We start from the raw sequence: 23,428 nt of genomic DNA, 5'->3' as shown, positions 1-23,428 counted from the left end.
TCCTGGGGGTGTGTGGGTGGATGTGTGTTTGTGTGTGGGAGGGGGAGTGTTCTAAATTTAAAGACATCATGACAGCAGCGACCTATTAATGTTGGGGCTGGTGGGGTGGGAGGGGAGGCTGTGCTGTAGAAGAACCAGAAATAAGCTGGGAGATAAGATGCCGCCTCCAGTTCCAGCTTCTGCCCCCAGTCCCACCCCGCCTGGCTCTGCGCCTGCCAGCCCTCCGGAATGGGGTAATAATAGTTGGGCACGCCTGTTGGCACCAGATGCCTGTAAGAGACCTTGAGAAGTGGCATGTTTCTGCCCATTTTACACATCAGGAAAAGAGATGTGTAAAGAGGGCTCAGAGAGGGGACGTGCCCTCCCCAGGACAGAGCAGAATTACTAACATAGTGCAGAACCCGCATGCCCGCCACCATGCCATAGCTGCCTGGGTGGGGTCAAAAATGAAGCTAGCAGTCATTGTGACTGTGTTGGGCTTCCCTTGTGGCTCAGCTGGTAAAGAATCTGCCTGCAATGCAGGAGACCTGGGTTCGGTCCACCTGTACGTGCGCCAGACTCCCAGCTAAGCACTTTACATGCATGATGTGAACTAACCCCCTAAACAACTTCAGCAGTGGGTACCGTCATCCTCATCCCATTTTATGAGTGCGGAACCCGCAGCTTAGAAAAGATAAGTGGCTTCCTCACCTTCTCAGTGCTAGTAAGTGATGAAGCCAAGATTCCAGCCCAAGTCGTGTGTGTGTGTGTGTGTGTGTGTGAGAGAGAGACTCTGATTCTTTGTGATGCCATGGACTGCAACCAGCCAGGCCCCTCTGTCCATGGGATTTACTGACATCAAAGCACACGCATTCTCCATCTCTTTCTCTGAACCCAACTGACTGTGGAAAAAGAAAATACAGATAAACAAAATGAAGAAAACAAACCAAAACCACTCCTCCACCTACCCTGCGAGAGGTAACGTCTTTATGTGCATTGGTGAGTTTCCATCCAGCTGATTTTCCTCTGCCGAAGGGGAGGTTCTTGCTCCGGGCACATGACCCTTGGTAGTCTATAATTGCCTAGCAATTAAGGGATGACAGGAAATATATAATTCATGGGCACATCTTTCATCCTGGTTGCTGGAAGGCAGCGAGGCATGGCCGTCTCCCAGGGAGAGTTTCAACCTTGACACGGGAGGAGACAGGATCTCAGGGGCTTAGAAAAGAATTTCGGAATCAGAGAACCTGCCAACGTTGAAACTGACCCTGGAATCCCAGCACAGAATGCTGGAGGTCAGGGATCCTAGCATGGGGCCTTCTCACAGAGTCTTATGAAAGAGCACCAGGATAAAATCTAGAATTAAGCTTTAGAAGCAGAGATGACAACTTTGTGAAGCTGGAGTCAGATGGGTCCAAGGGTGGTACTCTGATCCACACCTCTCTTTACTCCCACGGCCAAAATCTAGAACACTGTCTAGAGACATTCTCCATTGTCATAACTTGGGGGGCAGGGTGGAGCTGTTGGGGGGACAACGCTGGCATCTAACGGGCGGAGGCCAGAGACACCTACCCCTACAATACACAGGATGGCCTCCACACCCCTGTCAGCAAGGAACTGTCCAGTATCCACAATGTCGGTGGTGCTGAGCTTGAGAAACTCTGGCCTAGACTTTTGAAGACATGTGCTGGTTGATGCTCTTGACCATCCCAGGGGTTAAGAAACTATCTTTGGGCCAAATGGGAAGCTTCTCTTTCCCATTTGCAACACTGAACCCGTTTCTTGGGTAAGTCACCAAGCGCCCTCTGAGCTCACTTGCGAAGTGGATTGAAGGATGCCTGCCCTGTGCAGGCACGGGGATGGACCGACAGGGATGGGCACGCGTGTGTACATGCTGCGGGGGGCGGGGGTGTGTGGGGGGAATGCCCGTGTTCACGCATGTGCATCTGTGTTGGCACTTGCACACGTATGGTCATGTGCCACCTTCTCAGAGGCGAGGAGAAGACTTCAAGAGGCTAAAGCATAGGTCAGTTTCAGGCAGTGGTTGTCTGCGTGGGACGCCAGAACTCCTTGGGCCACTGAAGGATGTGGTGAAGATACCCCAGGGGCCTGGGGACCCCTGGGCCTTCTAGAAGGCTCTCCCTTCCCTCATTCCCAGCTGAGGAGCCTCAAGAAGCATTGCCAGGTGACCGAGCAGACTCCCCGGAGAAAGGCCCTTGGACCGTGAGGGCTTCTGAATCAAGCCACTCTCCCTGCCGAGGGCAGAGGTGGGCGCTGCTGCAGGAAGTTATGACTGACATGCCAGAGGGGGGCGGGCCCGGGTTAGAGTCTCACGCTGCTGCTCCCCGGCTCTGCCTTCCAGAGAGTGGGCTGAGCCTCCCCACCTCGACTGCCTCATCTGTAAAGTGAGAATAAACCAACCTGCCGAGCAGAGCCCCTGGGGAGAGTCAATGACGCGGTTTAGATGGAGGGGCCTGGCACATAGTAGGTGTGCAATAAATAGTAGTCTATCCACTTTCTTTCCTTCCCAGGGAAGGTGCCAAGGCTTCAGGTCTGGGTCTGGGACTGGATGACTGTGGGGAGTCCCTCCGCTTTCCCCTCTGAGCCTCAGTTTCCCCATCTGTCAGTAAGGAAGCCGGCCTGGGACTTGTGAAGGGTCCTCCCTAGCTCTGATGGACTCTGAGCCCACATAGTAGACCTACTCTGAGCCAGCTGCAGGGGCTGGTGGCCCCTCCAAGGGCACTTGAGTGCCCCATGGTGGAAGAGAACTTGAACCCACACAGGTGGGCCATGGGCAGAGACCCCTCCCTCCAACACACACACACATACACACGCACATCTGCGCACTGGCTTAGACAGAAAAACCAGGCTTCCTTGATTGGAGGGTGGGGACAGTGTTTCTTGCTGGGGAAACCCCTGGCGGAAAATTCCTCTATGAGAAGAGCAGCTACTGGGAGCTGTCATTGTTTCTAAATTAGAGCTTAAACCTCCGCTGCCAGCATGGAGCCTGCAAGCAGTGAGTCGCTAGTCATGGCCGGGCAGGGGGTGATGGGGGCTGGCAGGGAGCGGCGTGGGCACACGGGGAAGAAACCTGGAGCCAGCACAGCCCTGGCCTGGCCGTGTGACCCTGGGCCAACCTTTCAGCCTCCCTGAGCCGCAGAGACGTGGCCATACCCCCGCTGGGGCAGGGAGGGTCCTTTGGGCACTCCTTCAGCTCCATCCCCATGTTGGAAACCAGAGGAAACAGGGATGGGTTGCTCTGCAGCTCGGAACCAGTCCTGAGCAGAATCCATGGCTGTTGCGGGATGGAAGCCCGCTGCCCAGCCCCTGCTCTCTCCACACTGACCCCGCCCCAGTGCAGGTCCCTGGGGTGTTCAGGGTCCCTTCCCACCTCTGTCTGGAAGAGCCTTGCCCCAGATCGTCTATGGCTGCCTCCTTCTCATTTTTCAGGTCTCAGCTCAAACGCTTTCTACTCTGTAGGGTCTTCTGCAACCACTCTACCCAGAGAAGCTCTCCCGAACTAATTCTCCTTCAAATGATTTTTATGGACCTACAGAGAGAAATGCAGTTTGCCTTAGGAGCCAGTACGCACACACACACAGAAACTAAAGCAAAAATTCACACAATCCTGCTCCTTACTGCACCTGAGTGGTGGTAATTCACTCAGTTCACTCCCTTCCATCCCATCCCACCCCTCCCCTCCCTCCTTCCCCGCAGTTCTCTGCCACCCCCTGGAGGTCGGCCCCCCTGGGTAAACATTCTGCCCAGAACAGGCAGAGCCATCTATTTTCTCCCCCAGACAATTAGCAGCCTATTAAGGACCTCTATGCAAATACGCACTAATTGACCCACCACACAGCAGCTCCTGGAGGGAGAAGGATGACTCCAGATGGCTTGATGACAGGGATTTGGGGCCTTTCTTTCAAAGTCCCTCTTGGTGAAGAAAGTGATCTGGGCTCAGAGGAGAGCTGCCAGCCGCCTGACAGGGAAGCCCAGTGGACTGGGTGACCCTTCATCAAACCACTGGAAAAGGGGAACTGTCATTTCTTATATATATATATGTATTACTTGTTTGTTTATTTACTGACCGTGCCGGGCTCAGTAGTTGTGGCGCCTGGGCTTAGTCGTCCTGTGGCATGTGGCATCCTCCAGATCAGGGGACAAACCTAAGTCTTGCATCGGCAGAGGGTTCTTTGCCACTGAGCCACCAGGGGCGCCCAGAACCGTCATTTCATCATGACCTTTATCTCCCCGCCACACCCTTGTCCCTTCCTGCAACTCTTTCCCTTCTCCCCAGCTCAGAGTTTAGACGGTTCGCTGACAGCTGCTCCAATGGGTCCATGCCTTTTCAAGCATGTGATTACCTCCCCTTAAAAAAAAAAAAAAAATTGACTTTGCTTTTTAGAGAAGTTTTACCCTCACAGCCAAATTGGGCAGAAAGTTGGGAGCTTTCCCAGGTATCCCCTGCCCCCCGCCTCAGATGGCCTCCCGCACCATCGACATCCCCCAGAAGAGGGGGACCTTGGTTATAATTGATTAACCTGCATTGACACATTGTGTTTTCCCAAAGTCGATAGTTTGCCTTAGGGTTCATTACTGGTGTTGTACACTCCGTAGATTTTGGCAAATTGTAATGTGTATCTACCAATGTAGTGGGCTTCCCTGGTGCCTCAGATGGTAAAGAATCTGCCAGCAATGCAGGACACCTGAGCTTGATCTCTGGGTTGGGAAGATTCCCTGGAGAAGGGCATGGCAACCACTCCAGTATTCCTGCTTGGAGAATCCCAGGGACAGAGGAGCCTGGTGGACTATAGTCCATGGGATCACAAAAGAGTCGGACATGGCTGAGCGACTAACATTTACTTACTTACACGTACCATTGTAGCATCATACAGAAGAGAGTTCTCACCCTAAAAATCGTCAGGTCCCCTATGCATCCATCCCCTCCTAACCCCTGGCGACCGCTGATCTTTTTGCTGTCTCCACAGTTCTGCTTTTCCGGAATGTCGTATATTGATAGTTGGAATCGCACAGTGTGTAGCCGTTCAGACTGGCTTCTTCCACTTAGAAATATATATTGAAGTTTCCTTCATGTCTTTTCATGGCTTGATAGCTCATTTCCTTTTAACACTGAATATTATTCCATTGTCTGGATGTACCACAGTTTATTTATCATTCACCTACTGAAGCACCTCTTGGTTGCTTGCAGGGTTTGTCAGTTACGAGCAACGCTGCTATAAGCCTCCCTGTGCAGGCTTCTGTGTGGGCATCAGTTCTGGACTCCTTTGGGTAAGTACCAAGGAGCATGATTGCTGGACCATCTGGCTAGACTGTGTCTAGTTTTTGTGTAGTGTATCTTTGAAGACTAACTGTAACTAACTCTTACCGAGTCCCCTTGGTTAAGAGTGCATGTTCTGAGGCCAGATAGCCTTTGTTTGAGCCCTGCCCTGCTCCACCATTCCTTAGCTGTGTGACCTTGCATAGGTGACTTAACCTCTCTGAACCTCAGCTGTCTCATCTGCAAAATGAGGCTAACACATGAGATCTTTCATATAGGATTGTTGGAAGGATCAAACAAGCTGATATATAGAACAGTGCCTTGCGCACGCGTGCGTGCCTGTGGGCTAAGTCGCTCCAGTCATGTCCGACTCTGTGACGTAGGAGGCGCTCAATGAGTATTAGCTCATGCCGTTACTGGAGCGCTATGTATTTTATTTATTTATTTATTTTCGGCTGTGCTGGGTCTTCGATGCTGCATGCAGGCTTTCTCTAGTTGTGGCGAGCGGGGAGAGGAGGGGCTACTCTCTAGTTGCAGAGTGCAGGCTTCTCGTTGCAGTGGCTTTTTTGTTGCAGAGCACAGGCTCTAGGGCACACAGGGTTCAGAAGTTTCGGCTCTCAGGGTCTAGAGGGCCGGCTCGGTAGTTGTGGCTCACAGGCTTAGCTGCATCGTGGCATGTGGGATCTTCCTGGACCAGGATTGAACCAGCATCCCCTGCATTTCAAGGCAGATTCTCAACTACTGACCCACCGGGGAAGCCCTGCTATGTCTTTGAAACACATTAGCTTCTTTCACCCTTATACTTTCCTAACAAGGCAGGGGGGATCATTCCTATTTTACAGATGAGGAAACTGAGTCTCACACCACTTGCTGAGATCACACAGCCACCCCGTGGCTGAGGCAGGTTCAAGCCAGAAACGTCTGACAACTAGATCTTACCCCAGATCTGACACCATTCCTCACATTTCTCACTATGGCTCAGCCCGATTCCCTGTCACAAGCGACGATGGCCGTAAAGTTTGCCTGTGGAGCAAGAGATGCCGGAGTCATTAGCTGGGGAAACAAAATTTTAATATTTATTCATAATGGGCACCATATGTTCCCTCTGATTTTTTTATTTAATTACATCATGGCAGATGGCTGGGTGTTGAAGGCCATTAAGCTAATGGCACTTTGCCTTCTCATTTATTTTCTCGAGTTTTGGGAAAGATGAATGAAAGGAGACGTCGATGGTGAGCTGTGAGCTCTGGGCAGTGGTGGGTGAGTCTCTGTCCTGGAAACCGAGGGAGCGAAGAGTCGGGGTTCTGGAGACTTTTCCTGGGAGGGGTGAGGATGCAAGAGACAGCACAAGCTGTGTACACATGCTCAAATATGCGGAATCTTGGATGAAAGCAATCTCGTGTTTTTGGACCCAGGAAGTAAATCTGTGTATACAGAGTGCCCATTGCAGCTTCACACAGTGGCCAGAAACCGGAGAAAGGGTATGCATGCCCATCGTGGGCACTGTGGGTTCCTTACACTCTAGCACACCCGTGAGAGAGGGGAGTGTATCCCAGAGGCGGGGTCCACACATCAGATGAGGGTGCAAAATTCTTCCCCAGGGTTAGTTGGGTGAATGAAATTCTCCATTCCTGAAGACTGTGAGTGAAAGCCACAGGACTGGGATTTATAATGGTTATTTCTCAGACTATTTCATTACCTCTCTCACCAGCCAAGTGAGTGGTCCAGGAGCAGGAAGGATGAGAGGAACTTAGATTAAAGGAGTCTGGGGGTCCATCTAGCTGGAGAAGAAGTGTCTGAGGGATGTCTCCAAACTCACGAAGGATCCTTCCTTTGAGGCTGGAATTCAACTGAGAGATGGAAAGTGTGAGAAAGAGGGCTGGCTCTCCTGGTGGTTTGCTGTGTGCGTGCCGTTACCTCATGACATTAAGACTAAGTTCTGCCCTTGAATTCATGCCCCACTTCTTGCTAGCTGAATGCATGGACAAGCTACTTAATCTCTGTGAGCCTTAGCTTGCCCATCTGTAAGATGGGTGCAGTCATGCCCACGCTTCACATTCACGAGAGGTCATGTATGGCCTTCTAAGAATCTGGGTGAAGATCTACATTCAGGAGGTTTAGCATAGCACTACTTACGTACAGGGAAGAAAAACAAAATATTTTACACATCTAACGATAAGGAAAAGATTGGACAAGTCAGGGTATATTCCAAGTAAAGGATATCATGGGTAAGTAGTTTATTTAGGTGAAGAGCACGCTAGTCCTTTTCCTTCCCTGGTGAAAGTTGCTCAGTCATGTCTGACTCTTTTCAACCCCATGGACTATACAGTCTGTGAAATTCTCCAGGCCAGAACACTGGAGTGGGTAGCCTTTCCCTTCATCCAGGGGATCGTCCCAACCCAGGGATCGAACCCAGGTCTCCGGCGTTGCAGGCGGATTCTTTACCAGCTGAGCCACACCCTGAGTGGGGGAGAAAAACAGGGAAGGGAAAACACCAAGGCAAGGTGGTGCATCAGTTAGCTACCACTGAGGGCACCTGAGGCTGGGGAAGCTCAGGGAGCCTGTGCAAAGACAGCCAGACTTATTCCATCAGTGGGGCGAGGAGCTGGGCATTTACACACCGACTCCCGTCCGTCATCGACTGAGTCTGCTTCCAAATGGCACTTGGCAGTCAATTCCATAGGTAGGGCACAGACCTCCTCTATTACAGATTTACCAGACTGGCAGAAACAAAAAGGGTGACAGCATTAAGTGTTGATGGGATTTGTAGCCGTAGGCATGCTCATCGTGCATTACTGGGGAAGGTGGTGTGGGGGGATTGTCACTACAGCCATTTTAGAGAACAGATCATCATTTCCTGGGATAGTCATAAGATGCTCTCACAGGAGGACCCAGGAGTTGTACTCCTAAATATATACACATCCTGTGTTATCAAAGATAACAAAGAAACAAAGATAATAGTGTTTGCAGCGACTAGGGAGGGCATACCATTCTGCCCAAGCCATATGAGCTGAGACTTGATGATGAGGAAGCCCTGGGAAGGAAAGTGAGATCCTTGTAACAGGGCAGTGAAAGGCAAAACCACACATATTCTCTGTAAGTCATAATAAGAGGTAACACTGACACCCGCATATATTAGTTCAGCTCAATATTTAGTCCTTACACCAGTGCTATGAGATAAGTCCTGCTATTCCCCCCTTTTTATAGACAGGGAAACTGAGGCATACAGGGGTTAATAACCACCTCAAACCGTTCTGGGGAGGATCAAGTGATGCAATGGAAATAAGATGCTCGACACAGTGCCTATGTATTTCAGTTCAGTTCAGTTCAGTCGCTCAGTCGTGTTTGACGCTTTGTGACCCCATGGACTGCAGCACACCAGGCCTCTCTGTCCATCACCAACTCCTGGAGTTTACTCAAACTCATGTCCATTGAGTCAGTGATGCCATCCAACCATCTCATCCTCTGTCATCCCCTTCTCCTCCTGCCTTCAATCTTTTCCAGCATCAGGGTCTTTTTCAATGAGGCAGCTCTTCGCATCAGGTGGCCAAAGTATTGGAGTTTCAGCTTCAACATTAGTCCTTCCAATGAATATTCAGGACTGGTCTCCTTTAGGATGGACTGGCTGTATCTCCTTGCTGTCCCAGGGACTCTCAAGAGTCTTCTTCAACACCACAGTTCAAAAGCATCAATTCTTCTGCACTCAGCTTTCTTCATAGTCCAACTCTCACATCCATACATGACCACTGGAAACGCCATAGCCTTGACTAGACAGACCTTTGTTGCCAAAGTAATGCCTCTGCTCTTTCATATGCTGTCTAGATTGGTCATAACTTTCCTTCAAAGGAGTGAGCGTCTTTTAATTTTATGGCTGCAGTCACCATCTGCAGTGATTTTGGAGCCCAAAATTATAAAGTCTCTCACTGTTTCCACTGTTTCCCCATCTATTTCCCATGAAGTGATGGGACCAGATGCCGTGATCTTAGTTTTCTGAATGTTGAGCTGTAAGTCAGCTTTTCCACTCTCCTCTTTCACTTTCATCAAGAGGCTCTATAGTTCTTCTTTGATTTCAGATGCAGATGGTGGTGCCATCTGCATACCTGAGATTATTGATATTTCTCCCGGCAATCTTGATTCCCGCTTGTGTTTCTTTCAGCCCAGCGTTTCTCATGATGTACTCTGCATATAAGTTAAATAAGCAGGGTGACAGTATACAGCCTTGATGTACTCCTTTTCCTATTTGGAACCAGTCTGTTGTTCCATGTCCAGGTCTAACTGTTGCTTCCTGACCTGCATACAGATTTCTCAAGAGGCAGGTCAGGTGGTCTGGTATTCCCATCTCTCTCAGAATTTTCTGCAGTTTGTTGTGGTCCACACAGTCAAAGGCTTTGGCATAGTCAATAAAGCAGAGGTATATGTTTTTTTGGAACTTTCTTGCTTTTTCAATGATCCAGCGGATGTTGGCAATTTGATCTCTGGTTCCTTTGCCTTTTCTAAAACCAGCTTGAACATTTGGAAGTTCACGATTCACATATTGCTGAAGCCTGGCTTGGAGAATTTTTAGCATCATTTTACTAACATGTAAGATGAGTGCAATTGTGCAGTAGTTTGAGCATTCTTTGGCATTGCCTTTCTTAGGGATTGGAATGAAAACGGACCTTTTCCAGTCCTGTGGCCACTGCTGAGTTTTCCTGGCTGGCATATTGAGTTTTTTTGCTGGCATATTGAGTGCAACACTTTCACAGCATCATCTTTTAGGATTTGAAATAGCTCATTCAACTGGAATTCCTGTGTATTTGGTATTAGCAAATGCCAGTGGTTTCTGATATTGTTACTATTTAGCCAAGACCAAAAGGTAACCACTGACCTGGGCTCCCAGTTTCTTGGAGGTCCCCAGGTGGATCTCCTACCCAGAACCATGAAGAAGTTGAACTTTTGCAAACCTGATTCCTCAGCATCTTTTTCTTGGCAAGTTTGGATGGTCAGGGAATCAGCTGGTGTCTGGGCTTGTGCCCTGAGGTCAAGTTCAGGGAGTTGTGCAAAGAGAACCAGGCCCCTGCCGAGCCTTATGGGCTTCCAGCCAGACATACCTGCTCCCCAGAATCTGGAGTGGGAAGCGCAACAGCCCCACCAGGGAGGGAGCCATGGGACAAGCTGTACCTCCTGTTTTCCCTTCCCTCAGGGCAGCTCTGCCCTGCCCATCATATTCTTGGCAGCTCAGCACCCGAGGTTCATTCTGGTGCTAAAAATAGGCTGTGTTTAGACACTCTGGGGCTCCGGCTAGAAACACGAACTGCAGTAACCAAACACTGTCATTCCTGCAAAGAGGGCCTCTCGTCCTCCCTGTCACGGCAACTCATGCCAGCCTAGGGAGGGAGGCAGGGTAGGGGGTTTGTGCCACTTTCAGCAGATGGGAAAACTGATGCTCAGAGCAGGTCTCACGTGAAATGCAAAGGGATGAAGCTGTGATAGCCAGCTTGTAAGGAACACCATCTCTGCTCCTGTGGGTGATCTCATCAAGTCCTCCCCAAGACCCTGCGAGGGAGACTTCTAGGGGCTACCCACTTTGCTGAGAGAAAACAGCAGCTCAGAGAGGTGAAGACACCTGTCGAGTCTTGTTAACACGATTCTGGCTTCCAGCTTGTAATGAACAACCGGAAACAGACGGGAAGGGGCAGCTGGAGGCCAAGGCGTGCCCCCAGCCCAGGGTGGGACATACATAAGCTACGGAGTCCGGGACACCAATCACACCTACTTTGCAGGTTGCCAGGAGGGAGGAGTTGGTTAGAGGTTTGTAAAACCTTCAAACACAGTGTTCAGCCAGCGGCAGTTACTTCCATTCCCCAGTTCTGTCTGGAGAGACACAGACAAAGAGAGAGGGAGAGAGACTTGGAAAGAAAGAGAGAGAAGGGAGAGGAAGGATGATGGGTGGACAAGAGTGACAGACGTTTCCCTGGGGGAGGTGGGATAGGCTCAGCGGGGGCCCCTGTACCCTAGGACCACCCGCAGCTGAGAAGCGCAGGATGCTGCTGCAGGGGGCCCTGCATTTGCAACTACCTCCGGCTGTCACTCGGGGATTTGGCTCATGGCAGGGACCCGTGGTGGAGGTTCAAGCTCTCTGATTTTTCTCACTATTTTCTGCGCCAGTGTTCCCTGGGGACTTACCGGCCTCCAGAGGACGGGGCTGACGTAGCGAGAGCACACACAGGGTCCCAGTGAGCAGACCTGCCCCTCCCCCATGCCCATGGGGCTCGGATTCCAGGGCGATCTCCTTCCAGGTGCCCTCCTCCACCTCCCAGCACTGGCAGTTTGGTGTGGGCAACTCGAATCAGCATCCGCCTTCCCCAGGAGGAGCCCCCTTCCTCAGAACCCACGCCCCCGCTTTCCCCAATCCCAAGTCCGGCACCACCGTTGCCTCAGTCTCTCTGTTCCCTGCCAGCTTCTAATGAGCTCATTATCTTCTTAAAACCCATTTGGCACCCACTTAGAGAAAAGATGTGTTGAAATGTAAAAGAACAGGAAGGGAACAAGAAAAAGGAACTAGACCCAGAAACGTCCTCAGAGAGACAGAGAGCCACAGGGGACACCACAGCGGAAATCTTTGCTGTCTCCTTACCCGCGGCAGATGTGGGGCTTGCTGGTGGCAAGGGGCTCTGAAGGCAGCTCACGTGTGCTCACGGGAGGGGAGGGGCTGAGGGCTTTTCTTGAGCACCCACTATGTGCCAGATGCACAGAGTACAATTTTTTTTTAACTGGGGTATAGTTGCTTTACAATGCTGTGTTGGTTTTCTGGTATACAATGAAGTGAATCGGCTATATGTGTACATATATCCCCTCCCTCTTGGACTTCCCTCCCACCCTGCACCCCCATCGAGGTCACCACGGAGCACCAAGCTGAGCCCCCTGTGCTCTTCCTAGTTTTTAATGCAATCCTCCAAGCAATCTATTTAGGGGGGGAGTGTCAAGCTTCTTATGTCCACTTCACAGGTCAGGAGCCTCGGTCGCTGAGAAGAGGTGTCTTACCCCAGCCACACAGGTGGTGGATGGAAGAGGCGGGATTTGAGCCCAGGTCCTTCTGCCTGCAGGGTCCATGCTCTTCCTGCATGCCTCTGGAAGGGCTGGTGTCCCCCCCACCACCTGTTCCCATGAGGGCTGCTGGTCTTTCTTCATCCTGGCCCAGCTGCGGAAATCTCTGCCATGTGCGTGATTTACATGGAATACCAGGGGACACCCCTCACTGCCCAGAGGTTTTTAAGCTGATAAGAGGCTGGTCTTTCCAAAGTGTCGATGTGACCATGAAACTTCAGTTAGAGCATAGTCCAGACAGACTTCTGAGCTTGGCATTCAAGGCTCCGCAGGGTCTGACTCCAACCCACCACTTCACTGCCTTCTTACCATGCCCTAAGCTCCTCTATTGGCTCAGAAGGTAAAGCATCTGCCTGCAATGCGGGAGACCCAGGTTCGATCCCTGGGTCGGGAAGATCCCCTGCAGATGGACATGGCAACCCATTCCAGTATTCCTGCCTGGAGAATCCCATGCACGGAGGAGCCTGGTGGGCTATATACAGTCCTTGGGGTTGCAAAGAGTCAGACACGACTGAGCAACTTGACTTCACTCACTAAGCTCCTCAGCTGCCTCCACCCCAGTGCCCTGCCCTGGGTATGTGCTGTTCCTCCTCCCTAAAGTGTCTTTCTGCTGTTTATTCACCCAGAAAGCTGACTCTTCCTGCAAGACCTGCCAGCTTAAAGACGCCTTCCAGAGGGAAGCCCTCTCTGATTCCCCTCAGGGCAGCTTCAGACCCTCACTTCTCGGGGCTCCCACATTCCGGGGCCTCTTACCCCAGGGTGCAGAAACCCCTTGACATTGTAAGCCAATATCTAGGAATTTTTGTGCAAGCGCTCTTCTCTGGGCATATGCCTGTAGTTTTTTTTTTTTTTTTTTTTTACCATATTCTCAAAGGAATACAAGACTAGAATAGATGTGTGGTTAGGGACACAAGCTGTGAAATCAGATGAGCCCAGGTTCACAAGCCAGCTGCCACTTACCAGCTGTGTGGCCCTGGAAAAGTTACTTTATCATCCTGTGCCTCATTCCTCTCCCCTTTGAAATGGATCTAAATCTGCCTCGTTGGATTGATATGACGATTGAATCAGAGCATTATGTTTGTAGAGCGGTATCTGGCATATAATAAGTGCTCGATGAACATTAGCTGTTAATATTAATTTCTGTTTTATATCTTATATATACATCTACTATGGGATTTATCTTTGTCTCTCTGCCTGGAAAATTCCATGGACAGAGGCTGGGCTGCAGTCCATGGTGTTGAGAAGAGTCGGGCACAACTGATTTCGACTTCACTTCCGCTTTTCACTTTCATGCATTGGAGAAGGAAATGGCAACCCACTCCAGTGTTCTTGCCCGGAGAATCCCAGGGACGAGGGAGCCTGGTGGGCTGCTGTCTATGGGGTCGCACAGAGTCGGACACGACTGAAGTGACTTAGCAGCAGCAGCAGCAGCTCTAGTATAGTGATTTGATGTGGTGATCATTTAAATTGCTCTCTCTCAGTAAACTCTGAATTCTTTGAAAGCAGCAACTCTGAATTATTTTTTTTCCAAATTATTTATTTCCGCATTCCAAGCACATGCACGGTAGGCGAGTAAGACATGTTGCTAGATGAATGGAGGAATGGGCGGATGACTGGGTAGGTGGAGAGCTGGGTGGGTGAGTGGGCTGCTCCAATTCAGATGGATAGATAGATGAGTGAATGGGTGATGGATGGATGGGCGGATGGATTAACGAACAGATGAATGATGAATGGATGGAGGGGTAGGGGAATTGATGGATAGATTAAGAATGAATGATGGATGGGTGAAAAGACTGTGACTTAATGGATGGATGGATGGATGGGTAGGTGGACTGCTGAATAGATTAAAGAATGATGGATGGATGAAGAGAGAGTTTGACCCCACAAGAGCATGCATTTGGGGCTGTCTTGTTCATTGAATAGTTCCAAGCGCTTACAACGATAGCTAGCGCATGTAGGTGCTCAGTGCTTAATTCTTGAATGAATAGGATGGCATGTGGAGGAACACTGGACTCTACCTTGAACCCCAGTTACACTCTCACGCTGCTGTCTGGATTTGGTAGGGGCTGTCACCATTCAAATCACCCATTGGCTGGCTGACACTTGAATCCTTTGCAGTGGCCAAGATTGTCATGAGGCCCCCTGCTGGTGGTGATATGAAACCACATAAGGCAAATGGAGTTCTTTTTTCTTTTTTTCCACTTTCTAATTTACAATCTATTTTCTTCCAGACTGCTGATCCTGAGTGTTTACTGGAAAAACCGTGGTTGTCAAACCTTTGTGCTCGTGATCATCACCTAAGAGCACCTGGTTACACCTGTAGGTTTCCTCCTCAACCAGAAATTCCGATTGGAGAGAGTAGGAATCTTCATGGATAGCCAGGCTCCCAGGGGATGCTGAATCAGATGCTCCTCGGACCACACTCTGAGGGGCCCTCATAGAATGAGCCGCCACTGGCCACTGGGAGCAGGTGGAGACGGGCTGCTGCTTCGGGGGCTGTCTCGGAACTCCCAAGGGATGCCCTGACCGTGTGGGAGAAAGAGTCAAAAAGTGGGGGTTCGGAGCTGTGCTTTGGTGTTAGGACCATCCTAGGTTCCAATCCCACCTCCACCACTCACCAGCTGTGTATTCTCAGTTTCCTCGTTTGTAAAATGGGAAATAGTCACTTCCCATGGGAACATGGGGGAGAATAATACACATAGAAGGCTCAGTACAAAGCAGAGCGTGCCAAGTGCAACAAATACTGAGTGAATGCGTACATTGCTAAATAATTCTGCTTTCCTTCCTTCTCCTTTTCCTCCTTGGACAGAAGAGAGGGACTCTGGATTTGAACTCTTCCGTTACAATGTGATCCTGGTGAGAAAAGGAACTGTGTCTCTTGGGTTCACAGCTTTATTTCCAGCACCTAGAACAGAGTCTGGAGGAGGGCATGGCAACCCACTCCAGTATTCCTGCCTGAAAAAAATCTCATGGACAGAGAAGCCTGGTGGGCTACAGTCTACATGGGGTCCCAAAGAGTCGGACAGACTGAAGCGAATTAGCACACATGCAGGACGTGCCTGCTACACAGTAGGTCTTCTATAAATATGTGTTTGGGAGGAAAAGATGAACAAATTTGATCTAGTTCAGTATCAGCCACGTCCAGCAGACAGTCTGGCAAAGACCTAGGAAGTACGTTTGGATTTAAAGTAACCCCCATGAGTCAGCATATAGTTGACAAACACGCAGACGTATTGGGCTTAAGAAGGCCTTCCCCCATGGCTCAGCAGTAAAGAATCCACCTGCAATGCAGGAGATGCAAGAGGTGCAGGTTCGATCCCTGGGTTGGGAAGATCCCTTGGAGAAGGGAATGGCAACCCACTCCAGTATTCGTGCGTGAAAGATCCCCTGGACAGAGGAGCCTGGTGGGCTACAGTCCACGGGGTCACAAAGAGTCAGACATGACTGAGCACTGAGCAGTGGGGCTTAAGGACCTGAGCTTGTCCGAGATAAAGCTTGTCCCAAGACGAGGACCAGTAGGGGTCGCTTTTACCCAGCACTGCTGGGTTCTTTGGGCCACTGGTTTTCTCCCTGTCTGGACTCTGCATTGCCCCCTCCCCTGAGAATGTTCAAGAAAGCTTCACGTTCTGGCCTCTGCCAGGAGGTTTCTTATGTCTGGACCTGTGCTCTTTTGCAGGTGGCAGCCCTGAGCCCTAACGCTTCACCAGATGAAAGGCTGCCCGCTTGTGTTTCCACCAGGCGGACAGACCGAGCTTGGTCCCCATCTGGGAAAGAGGCCCTCTGTGCATTAACCCAGCTCCTATAGGCCTGAGCAACGGAGAAGGGGCAAGAAGCAAACTCCAGCTGCCTGTGAACCCTCACAGCATCCTCCTCCCTTTGCTATTTTCCAAGTTCTTTGGGAATTCTGAGGCAGAGAACAAGATGTAGGAAAATGGGACCAACTCCTGAGTGCCCTGAACCTCAGCACTGCTTTCATGACCCAAAGAAGCTCACCTTGACCTCGGGAGGGCTGCTGAACCCTGTCCTCTCTTCTCTTGGCGTCAGCCAAGCATTGGACTTGCCCTCCTGCCCTGGACTTGGCAGTCACCTTCACAGCGGGATTAAGACTGAAGACCCCCAGGGGCTCCATCCCTAAGGGAAGACTGAGGAACAAAGCCCTCCTCCATTCTCTCCCTGGACCACACCCCCTAACCCCCAGCTGAGCCCCAGCGATCCAGTCCGGAATGATCCCACTATGGCCAAGCTCTGGTTCAAATTCCAGCGGTACTTCCGCAGGAAGCCTGTGCGTTTCTTTACCTTCCTGGTGCTCTACCTGACGGCTGGGAGCCTTGTCTTCCTTCACTCTGGTTTTGTGGGTCAGCCTGCCGTCTCCCAGAACCAGGCCAACCCCGCTGTGGGGGTCCCAGTGGAGGGCGCTGAGCTGACCTTCCTGGGTGACTTAAATCTGGGCAGAGGTTTCCGGGACACAGGTGAAGTCTCAAGCATCGCGCGCAGGTACGGACCCTGGTTCAAGGGCAAGGACGGGAATGAGAGAGCCAAGCTAGGGGACTACGGGGGAGCCTGGAGCCGGGCCCTCAAGGGGAGGGTCATCCGGGAGAAGGAGGAGGAACGAGGTAAGAGGGGTGAGCCTCTGGGCTGGAAGGTGGCCGCGGACAAGGGAGGGGGATGATGATATGATATTATGGTAACAGCTGCGAGCGTTCAGTGTTGCCTAGGAACCAGCCATCATATATGCAGGAGATTTCGCAGAGGAGAAAACTGAAGCTCAGAGACATTAGGTAGCTTGCCCAGGGTCACACAGCTTATAAACATCCACGCTTAGAGCTGAACCCTGAATCTGTCAGAGGTCAACATCTGACCCTCCCGTGCCTTTATAGCCCTTGTTACATGCAGCTGAACATCAAAACCCTGAGCATCTGTTGAGCACTTACTAAGGGCCAGGTACTTTTCCAAGCACTTGACAGGCATCAAATTACAGCCACAACTCCATGTGATAGGAGCTATTATTCCCATTTTAAAGATGAGGAAACTGAGGCCCCGGGAGCCTAAGGTCACACAGCTAGCTAGCGGTAGAGCTTCTGTTCCCTGCAGTCTGCCTCTCCGTCCGCTTAGCTGGATCGCTTGGTGAGGGCGCTTAGGGGACTTCGTTTCGTTGCATTTTCTTAGCCTGTCACATTCAAATTGGGCTTTTCTTCCTAAGTACCTCACCTCACTTGATTTTCACTACACTCCATGGTCTTAAGGAATGTGATCCTATGCCCATGGAAACAGGCTTGGAGAAGTGCAAACTTTCCCCAAGGCTGCATAGCTAGTCAGTGACAAGTGACAAAGCAGACACATCTGGCCTGGATGCTGGCTCTATGACTACTTCCCAGGGTCAACCGATGTCCCCTCATCGGAGCAGCATTCTGGGGAGGACCCCACAACTCCTGCAATTCATGAGGTTAACACGAATGGACATTTCCAGAAATGCAGCCAGATGGTTTGGGAGGATCTACCACCAGTCAGGACAGAAGGAAACCCTCCCCAACCCTTGTGTTCCCTGCCACACGTCACACTTCCGCTGTGATTCAACTTGTGGAAAAACCCCTTCTGCCCCCTTGGAAGGAAGCAGGGCTATTGGAGAGGATTTGTCCTGGGGAGCATGTTTCCCTGCTTCAGTCCCAACCTGCGTCTGGCTCAGGAGCCATCAAGAAGACCCCATCATCTTACCCTCAGGAATTTCCTAGAATTCCACTTCCTTAAAAACTTCACAGGGCAGTGAAGGAGAAGGTGAGAGGCAGCAGAATGGCTTAGGGGACTTGGATTCATAGTCCAACTCCACTCCAACCAGTCACGTAGTCCAAGCAAGTGGCTTGACCTTTTCATGCCTCAGTTTTGTCATCTGTAAAATGGGAACAATGGCCTCCTTCCTGCCAGGCTTCTCCTGAGAGTTTGATGAGACATGATTATGGAAATACCTAGCATGATGCCTGCACAGAGTAGAGTCTTAGGGGTGATCAGGAAGGTCTTGCGGATCCACCTGGGTAAGGGACCCCATCTTGTAGGCATAGCTGAGGTGTGAGGTGCTACCCTGATGGAGAAATTCCCTCACCACCTTCTCCAATCACTAAGCCACTCATCCCAGCCACTCCAAACTCTTTCTGCTACTTTGCAAGCCCCATCAAACTTATGATAAATTCCAGAGCCCCTAGCATGACCCACCATGTTATAACACTTGGCATTACATGTTGTAACATTAACATGTAACACTTCCCACCCACTTCACCACACATCTCTCTCCGCTTTGCTCCTTGCTACTCATTAAATACATCAATCCCAATCCTACCTCAGGATCTTTTTATAGTTAGTCCCTTCCATCTGGGATGCTCTTCCCCGTATCTTTGCATGGCCCCCTTCCTCCCTTCCATCAGGTCTCCAGTCAAACCGTGCCATCCCGTAGAGGTCTTCCTGGAATGCCCTAGAGTAGCCCCATTTTGTGCCTGGTCAGGACCACATTCCCCAATTCTATTTTTGTCACAGTACGTACCACCATCTGAAAGTATCTTGCTTTTATTTGCTTCCTTAGATTTTTAATTCCTGAAATTTTCTTTGCTTGTTCTATTTTTGGCTGCTCTCAGTCTTGGTTGCTGCACGGGCTTTCTCTAGTTGAGAAAAGCAGGGGCTTGTCTCTAGTTGCACAGGCTAATCATTCCAGTGGCTTCTCTTGTTGTGGAACACAGGCTCTGGGCATGCGGGCTTCAGTAGTTGCAGCAGGCAGACTCAATAGTTGTGCTACACAGGCTTAGTTGCCCCACAGCACGTGAGATCTTCCTGGACCAGGGATTGAACCAGTGTCCCTGGCATTGCAAGGTGGATTCTTAACCTCTGGATCCCCAGGGAAGCACCTTGCTTCCTTATAGTCTATCTCTACTACTAGACTGTCAGCTCCATGAAGGCAGAGACAGTACCTGTCCTGATTGCTTCATTCTACCAGCACCTTGGACAGCACCAGAAACAAAGCTGGTGCTCAGTGCCTCCTGGCTGTATAAACGAGTCGTTGGATGGACAGATGAAAGAATGACCAGCCTGCTGCCTGGCCACAGCTCTGCTCTTCCTCCCGGTCTCAGCTTAGTTCACCTCCAGAAAATTGTCCTGACCCCCCTCCAGGCTTGATCAAATGTTCCTTCTCTGTGCTCCTTGTCATGGCCCTTACGTGAACAGTAATTTCCTGGGTTTGTTGAGGTCCTCTAATAGAATATGATTCCCTAATGGCGTGATTGATACATCCAGCAACAACAGAGACACCACCCCCATTTATTATGAGAATGAAATGTCACCACCACCGTTACAAGTAATTATTACCATTCCTTGAGCACCTACTTTATGCCAGCCACTGTTCTATTTGCTTTTCATATGTTATTTGAATGAAATGATATATTTAAAGTGCTTATCAGATCTCCTGATTTATAATAATAGGTCACTTAATAGTTGCTGCCACTAATATTAATAGTAGCAGAAATAGTAGCTAAATATATATTGAATGGTTATTATAGGCTAGACCGTCATTGCCTTATGTAATTATCACAACAACTCAACAAGTTAAAGACTATTATTATCCTATTTTACAAATGCAAAAAGTAAAAACTCAGAAGAAGTCAGTTACCCCAGGTTACCCAGGTGGTGAGTAGAGGAACTGAGGTTTGAAGCAAGATTCATTTAATTCCAAAGCTTGTGAGCCTTCTTCTCTACCATGCTACCCCACCCCTTGCTTCTGGAAATCTTAGATATTTTATAAAGTATAAAGAGAGACAGAAGAGAAAATAAAGAAGCCTGGAGCGCAGAGCTCTCAGCAGGCAGCTTTGAAATCAGGCAGTCTTATTAAGAAAACACAAATTCAGACTGTCCTTGATCAACTTATTCAGAGTTCGGCAAGGAACAACAACATATTAGATTAACGCTAATAAAAATGAGACGGTTCCTTGACCTGATGCTAAACACATTTGGTTTTTATCTAAAGTTGGCAAGGGCTCTGCTTGATGCAACGATGCAAGACTCAAGCTGTAAAGGATTCGGAGCCCATCATGGGACAGGAAGGGAGGGTGGAGCTGCTCCCAGGCTGGGCTGGGGTTGGTCAGGAAGTCTGACTTCCTGGGTGGAGCTGGCACCTGCAACATGCCAGTCACCTTGCTAGGCTTTCAAGATCCTGCGCTCTGAGCAGCCACATGAGGGTTCAAATCCCAGTTCTGCAGTGGCTTGTGAAGCTCTGGGCAGGTCACCTCAGTTTCCTTTGGGAGGAAAAAGATACTTAACATCAGATGTCTGTTGTGATGATTATATAAGATAAATCGATGGCATGCTCTCTAAAGGCCAGGCACTGTTCTAAACACTTTGCAGCTGGTACATCCCATAGTCTTCTTGGCAGCCCAGTTAAGTAGACACTGTCATTAACTCCCCCTTCCAGGGAGGAAACAGAAGCACAGAGAGGTTAGGTAACCTGCCCGAGGTTAACCAGCAGGAGGAGAGGATAAATCAATATTTGAGCCCGGGAGGTTTGGATCTTACACTTGAACCTTAAACACTATGTCATCTCAGTTCTCAGTGCACAGAGAGTGTTCAGCACAGACCCTGGAACCCAGTAAGCACTTAGTGCATGCTGGCTATTATTATTAATATTGTAATCCTGTAGGAGAGAACAGAGGCGATGTGACTTGCCTTAGGTGACCCCGTTGTCGGGAGCACAGCCAGGAACCGACTCCAGCTTGATTTCAGAGTCTGTGCTGTTTCTGTTTCCCCCACCCCAGATTACAGAGGGTGTTGGGCTGGGCTTAAAGAAGGACACGAGAGATTTAGTCAGCATTTTTGGAAGTGACCGCAGGGCTCCCACTTCCCACCTCCTCCAGCAAAAGATGCAATCTCTGCAGGTTATGGAGGGTCAGCTCTGGGTCAGACTGTGTGCTCATGCTCAGCCTTATGTCTGTAGGAAGTATTAAACTCTTTTTCATAGGTGAAGAAACGGAGGCTCAGAGAGGTTAAAGGACTTGTCCCATGATGCACAGTTGCCAAGCAGCAGAGGAGACTCCTACCCGACTCTTTGTACATCCAAAGCTCTTCTTCTTTTAAAAAGAGATAATAATTTTGTTTATTTGTTTTTGGTTGTGCTGGGTCTTTGCTGCTGCATGCCCTTTGCTCTAGTTGCGGCTAGCAGGAGCGACTCTCTAGCAAGGGTGCCCGGGCTTCTCGTTGCAAAGCACGGGCTCTGGGACGAGCAGGCTTCAACAGTGCAGGCTTTGTGGTGAGCACGCTTAGCTGCTCTGAGGCATGTGCGGTCTTCCCAGATCAGGAATCAAACCATGTCTCCTGCATTGGCAGGTGGATTCTTTACCACTGAGCCACAAGTTCAGTTCAGTTCAGTCGCTCAGTCGTGTTCGACTGTTTGTGACCCCATGGACTGCAGCACACCAGGCCTCCCTGTCTATCACCAACTCCCGGAGTTTACTCAAACTCGTCCATAGAGTCGGTGATGCCATCCAATCATCTCATCCTCTGTCATCCCCTTCTCCTCCTGCCTTCAATCTTTCCCAGCATCAGAGCTTTTCAAATGAGTCAACTCTTCACATCAGGTGGCCAAAGTATTGGAGTTTCAGCTTCAGCATCAGTTCTTCCAATGAATATTCAGGACTGATTTCCTTTAGGATGGACAGGTTGGATCTCCTTGTAGTCCAAGGGACTCTCAAGAGTCTTCTCCAACACCACAGTTCAAAAGCATCAATTCTTTGGTTCTCAGCTTTCCATAGTCCAACTCTCACATCCATACATGACCGCTGGGAAAACCATAGCCTTGACTAGACAGCCCTTAGTCGGCAAAGTAACGTCTCTGCTTTTGAATATGCTATCTAGGTTGGTCATAACTTTTCTTCCAAGGAGTAAGTGTCTTTTAATTTCATGGCTGCAGTCACCATCTGCAGTGATTCTGGAGCCCCCCAAAATAAAGTCTCTCACTGTTTCCATTGTTTCCCCATCTATTTCCCATGAAGTGATGGGACCAGATGCCATGATCTTCGTTTTCTGAATGTTGAGCTTTAAGCCAAGTTTTCACTCTTTCACTTTCATCAAGAGGCTCTTTAGTTATTCTTTGCTTTCTGCTATAACCGTGATATCATCTGCATATTTGAGGTTATTGATATTTCTCCCGGCAATCTTGATTCCAGCTTGTGCTTTATCCAGCCTGGCATTTTGCATGATGTACCCTGCATTTAAGTTAAATAAACACAGTGACAATGTACAGCCTTGACATACCTCTTTCCCGATTTGCAACCAATCTGTTGTTCCATGTCCAGTTCTAACTGTTGCTTTAAAAAGATCCAGAGCCACCAGGGAAGCCCCCAAAGCTCTTATTCTTAACCACTGAGCTATGTTGTTCATTATTCAGTCACTCAGTCATGTCCGACTCTTAATAGAATCCCAGCTCCATTCACTCACTCACTCTGTATTTCTTGCATGTCTGTTTGCCCTGCCCTGTGCTGGGAAGTGGAGACACAAGAATGATTCAAGCGCAGTTTTGTTTTGGGTTTTTTTTTTTTTTTTTTGGTCTGAGGAATAATCATACCCTCCAGAGGAAAGAAAGACAAGTAAACAGATGAATTATATTTTAAAACATAACTTTTTTCTTGATTATCAAAGTCACACATGCTTATCATAGAAAAATTAGAATACATAGCAAAAAGAGATAAAAGTTGAAATAGCCCAGAGGCCCACCATCCAACAACAGTCATGATCAACACTGTTGAGGTATCACCTTTATGGTCCTGTTTCCTCCCTTATGGGTTTATTTCTAACGAATTGTTGTTCAGTCACTGAGTCGTGTCTGACTCTTTGCAGTCTTATGGACTGCAGTGCTCGAGGCTTCCCTGTCCTTCACCATCTCACAAAGTTGAGTCGGTGATTTCTAAACACTGGAACACTGTATCTATGTAGCATCATGTCACGCTTCGCCCACTATAGCACTTTTTCATTTTGTTAAAAATTCTTTCACAGTGAGCCTAAATTCTTCATAATCTGAAAAAATAATGCCCAGTACTTGGAAAATTGTTTCAAAAAGTGTTA

The 23,428-nt window shown here is 49.4% G+C and overlaps 1 protein-coding gene across 4 annotated transcripts in view; it reads left to right on the top strand.

Moving 5' to 3' along the window:
- Positions 1-23,428, top strand: part of WSCD2 (WSC domain containing 2) — a 117,369-nt gene that overhangs the window by 43,761 nt on the left and 50,180 nt on the right. For 2 of the 4 annotated variants that reach the window (XM_004017447.5, XM_060400817.1), the window contains exon 2: positions 16,020-16,956. In XM_004017447.5, coding sequence (XP_004017496.1) covers positions 16,578-16,956 — 379 coding nt within the window. In that variant the 5' untranslated portion in view covers positions 16,020-16,577. Of the gene's footprint in view, positions 1-5,188; positions 5,269-6,576; positions 14,663-15,152; positions 15,413-16,019; positions 16,957-23,428 lie in introns of those variants that run through there. The other 2 variants (XM_060400818.1, XM_060400816.1) reach the window with 2 other exon arrangements.

This window comes from Ovis aries, chromosome 17, assembly GCF_016772045.2.
Source record: "Ovis aries strain OAR_USU_Benz2616 breed Rambouillet chromosome 17, ARS-UI_Ramb_v3.0, whole genome shotgun sequence".
Taxonomy (NCBI): domain Eukaryota; kingdom Metazoa; phylum Chordata; class Mammalia; order Artiodactyla; family Bovidae; genus Ovis; species Ovis aries.
Note: the sequence above shows the minus strand (reverse complement) of the source record. Positions and strands in the feature narration are given on the sequence as shown.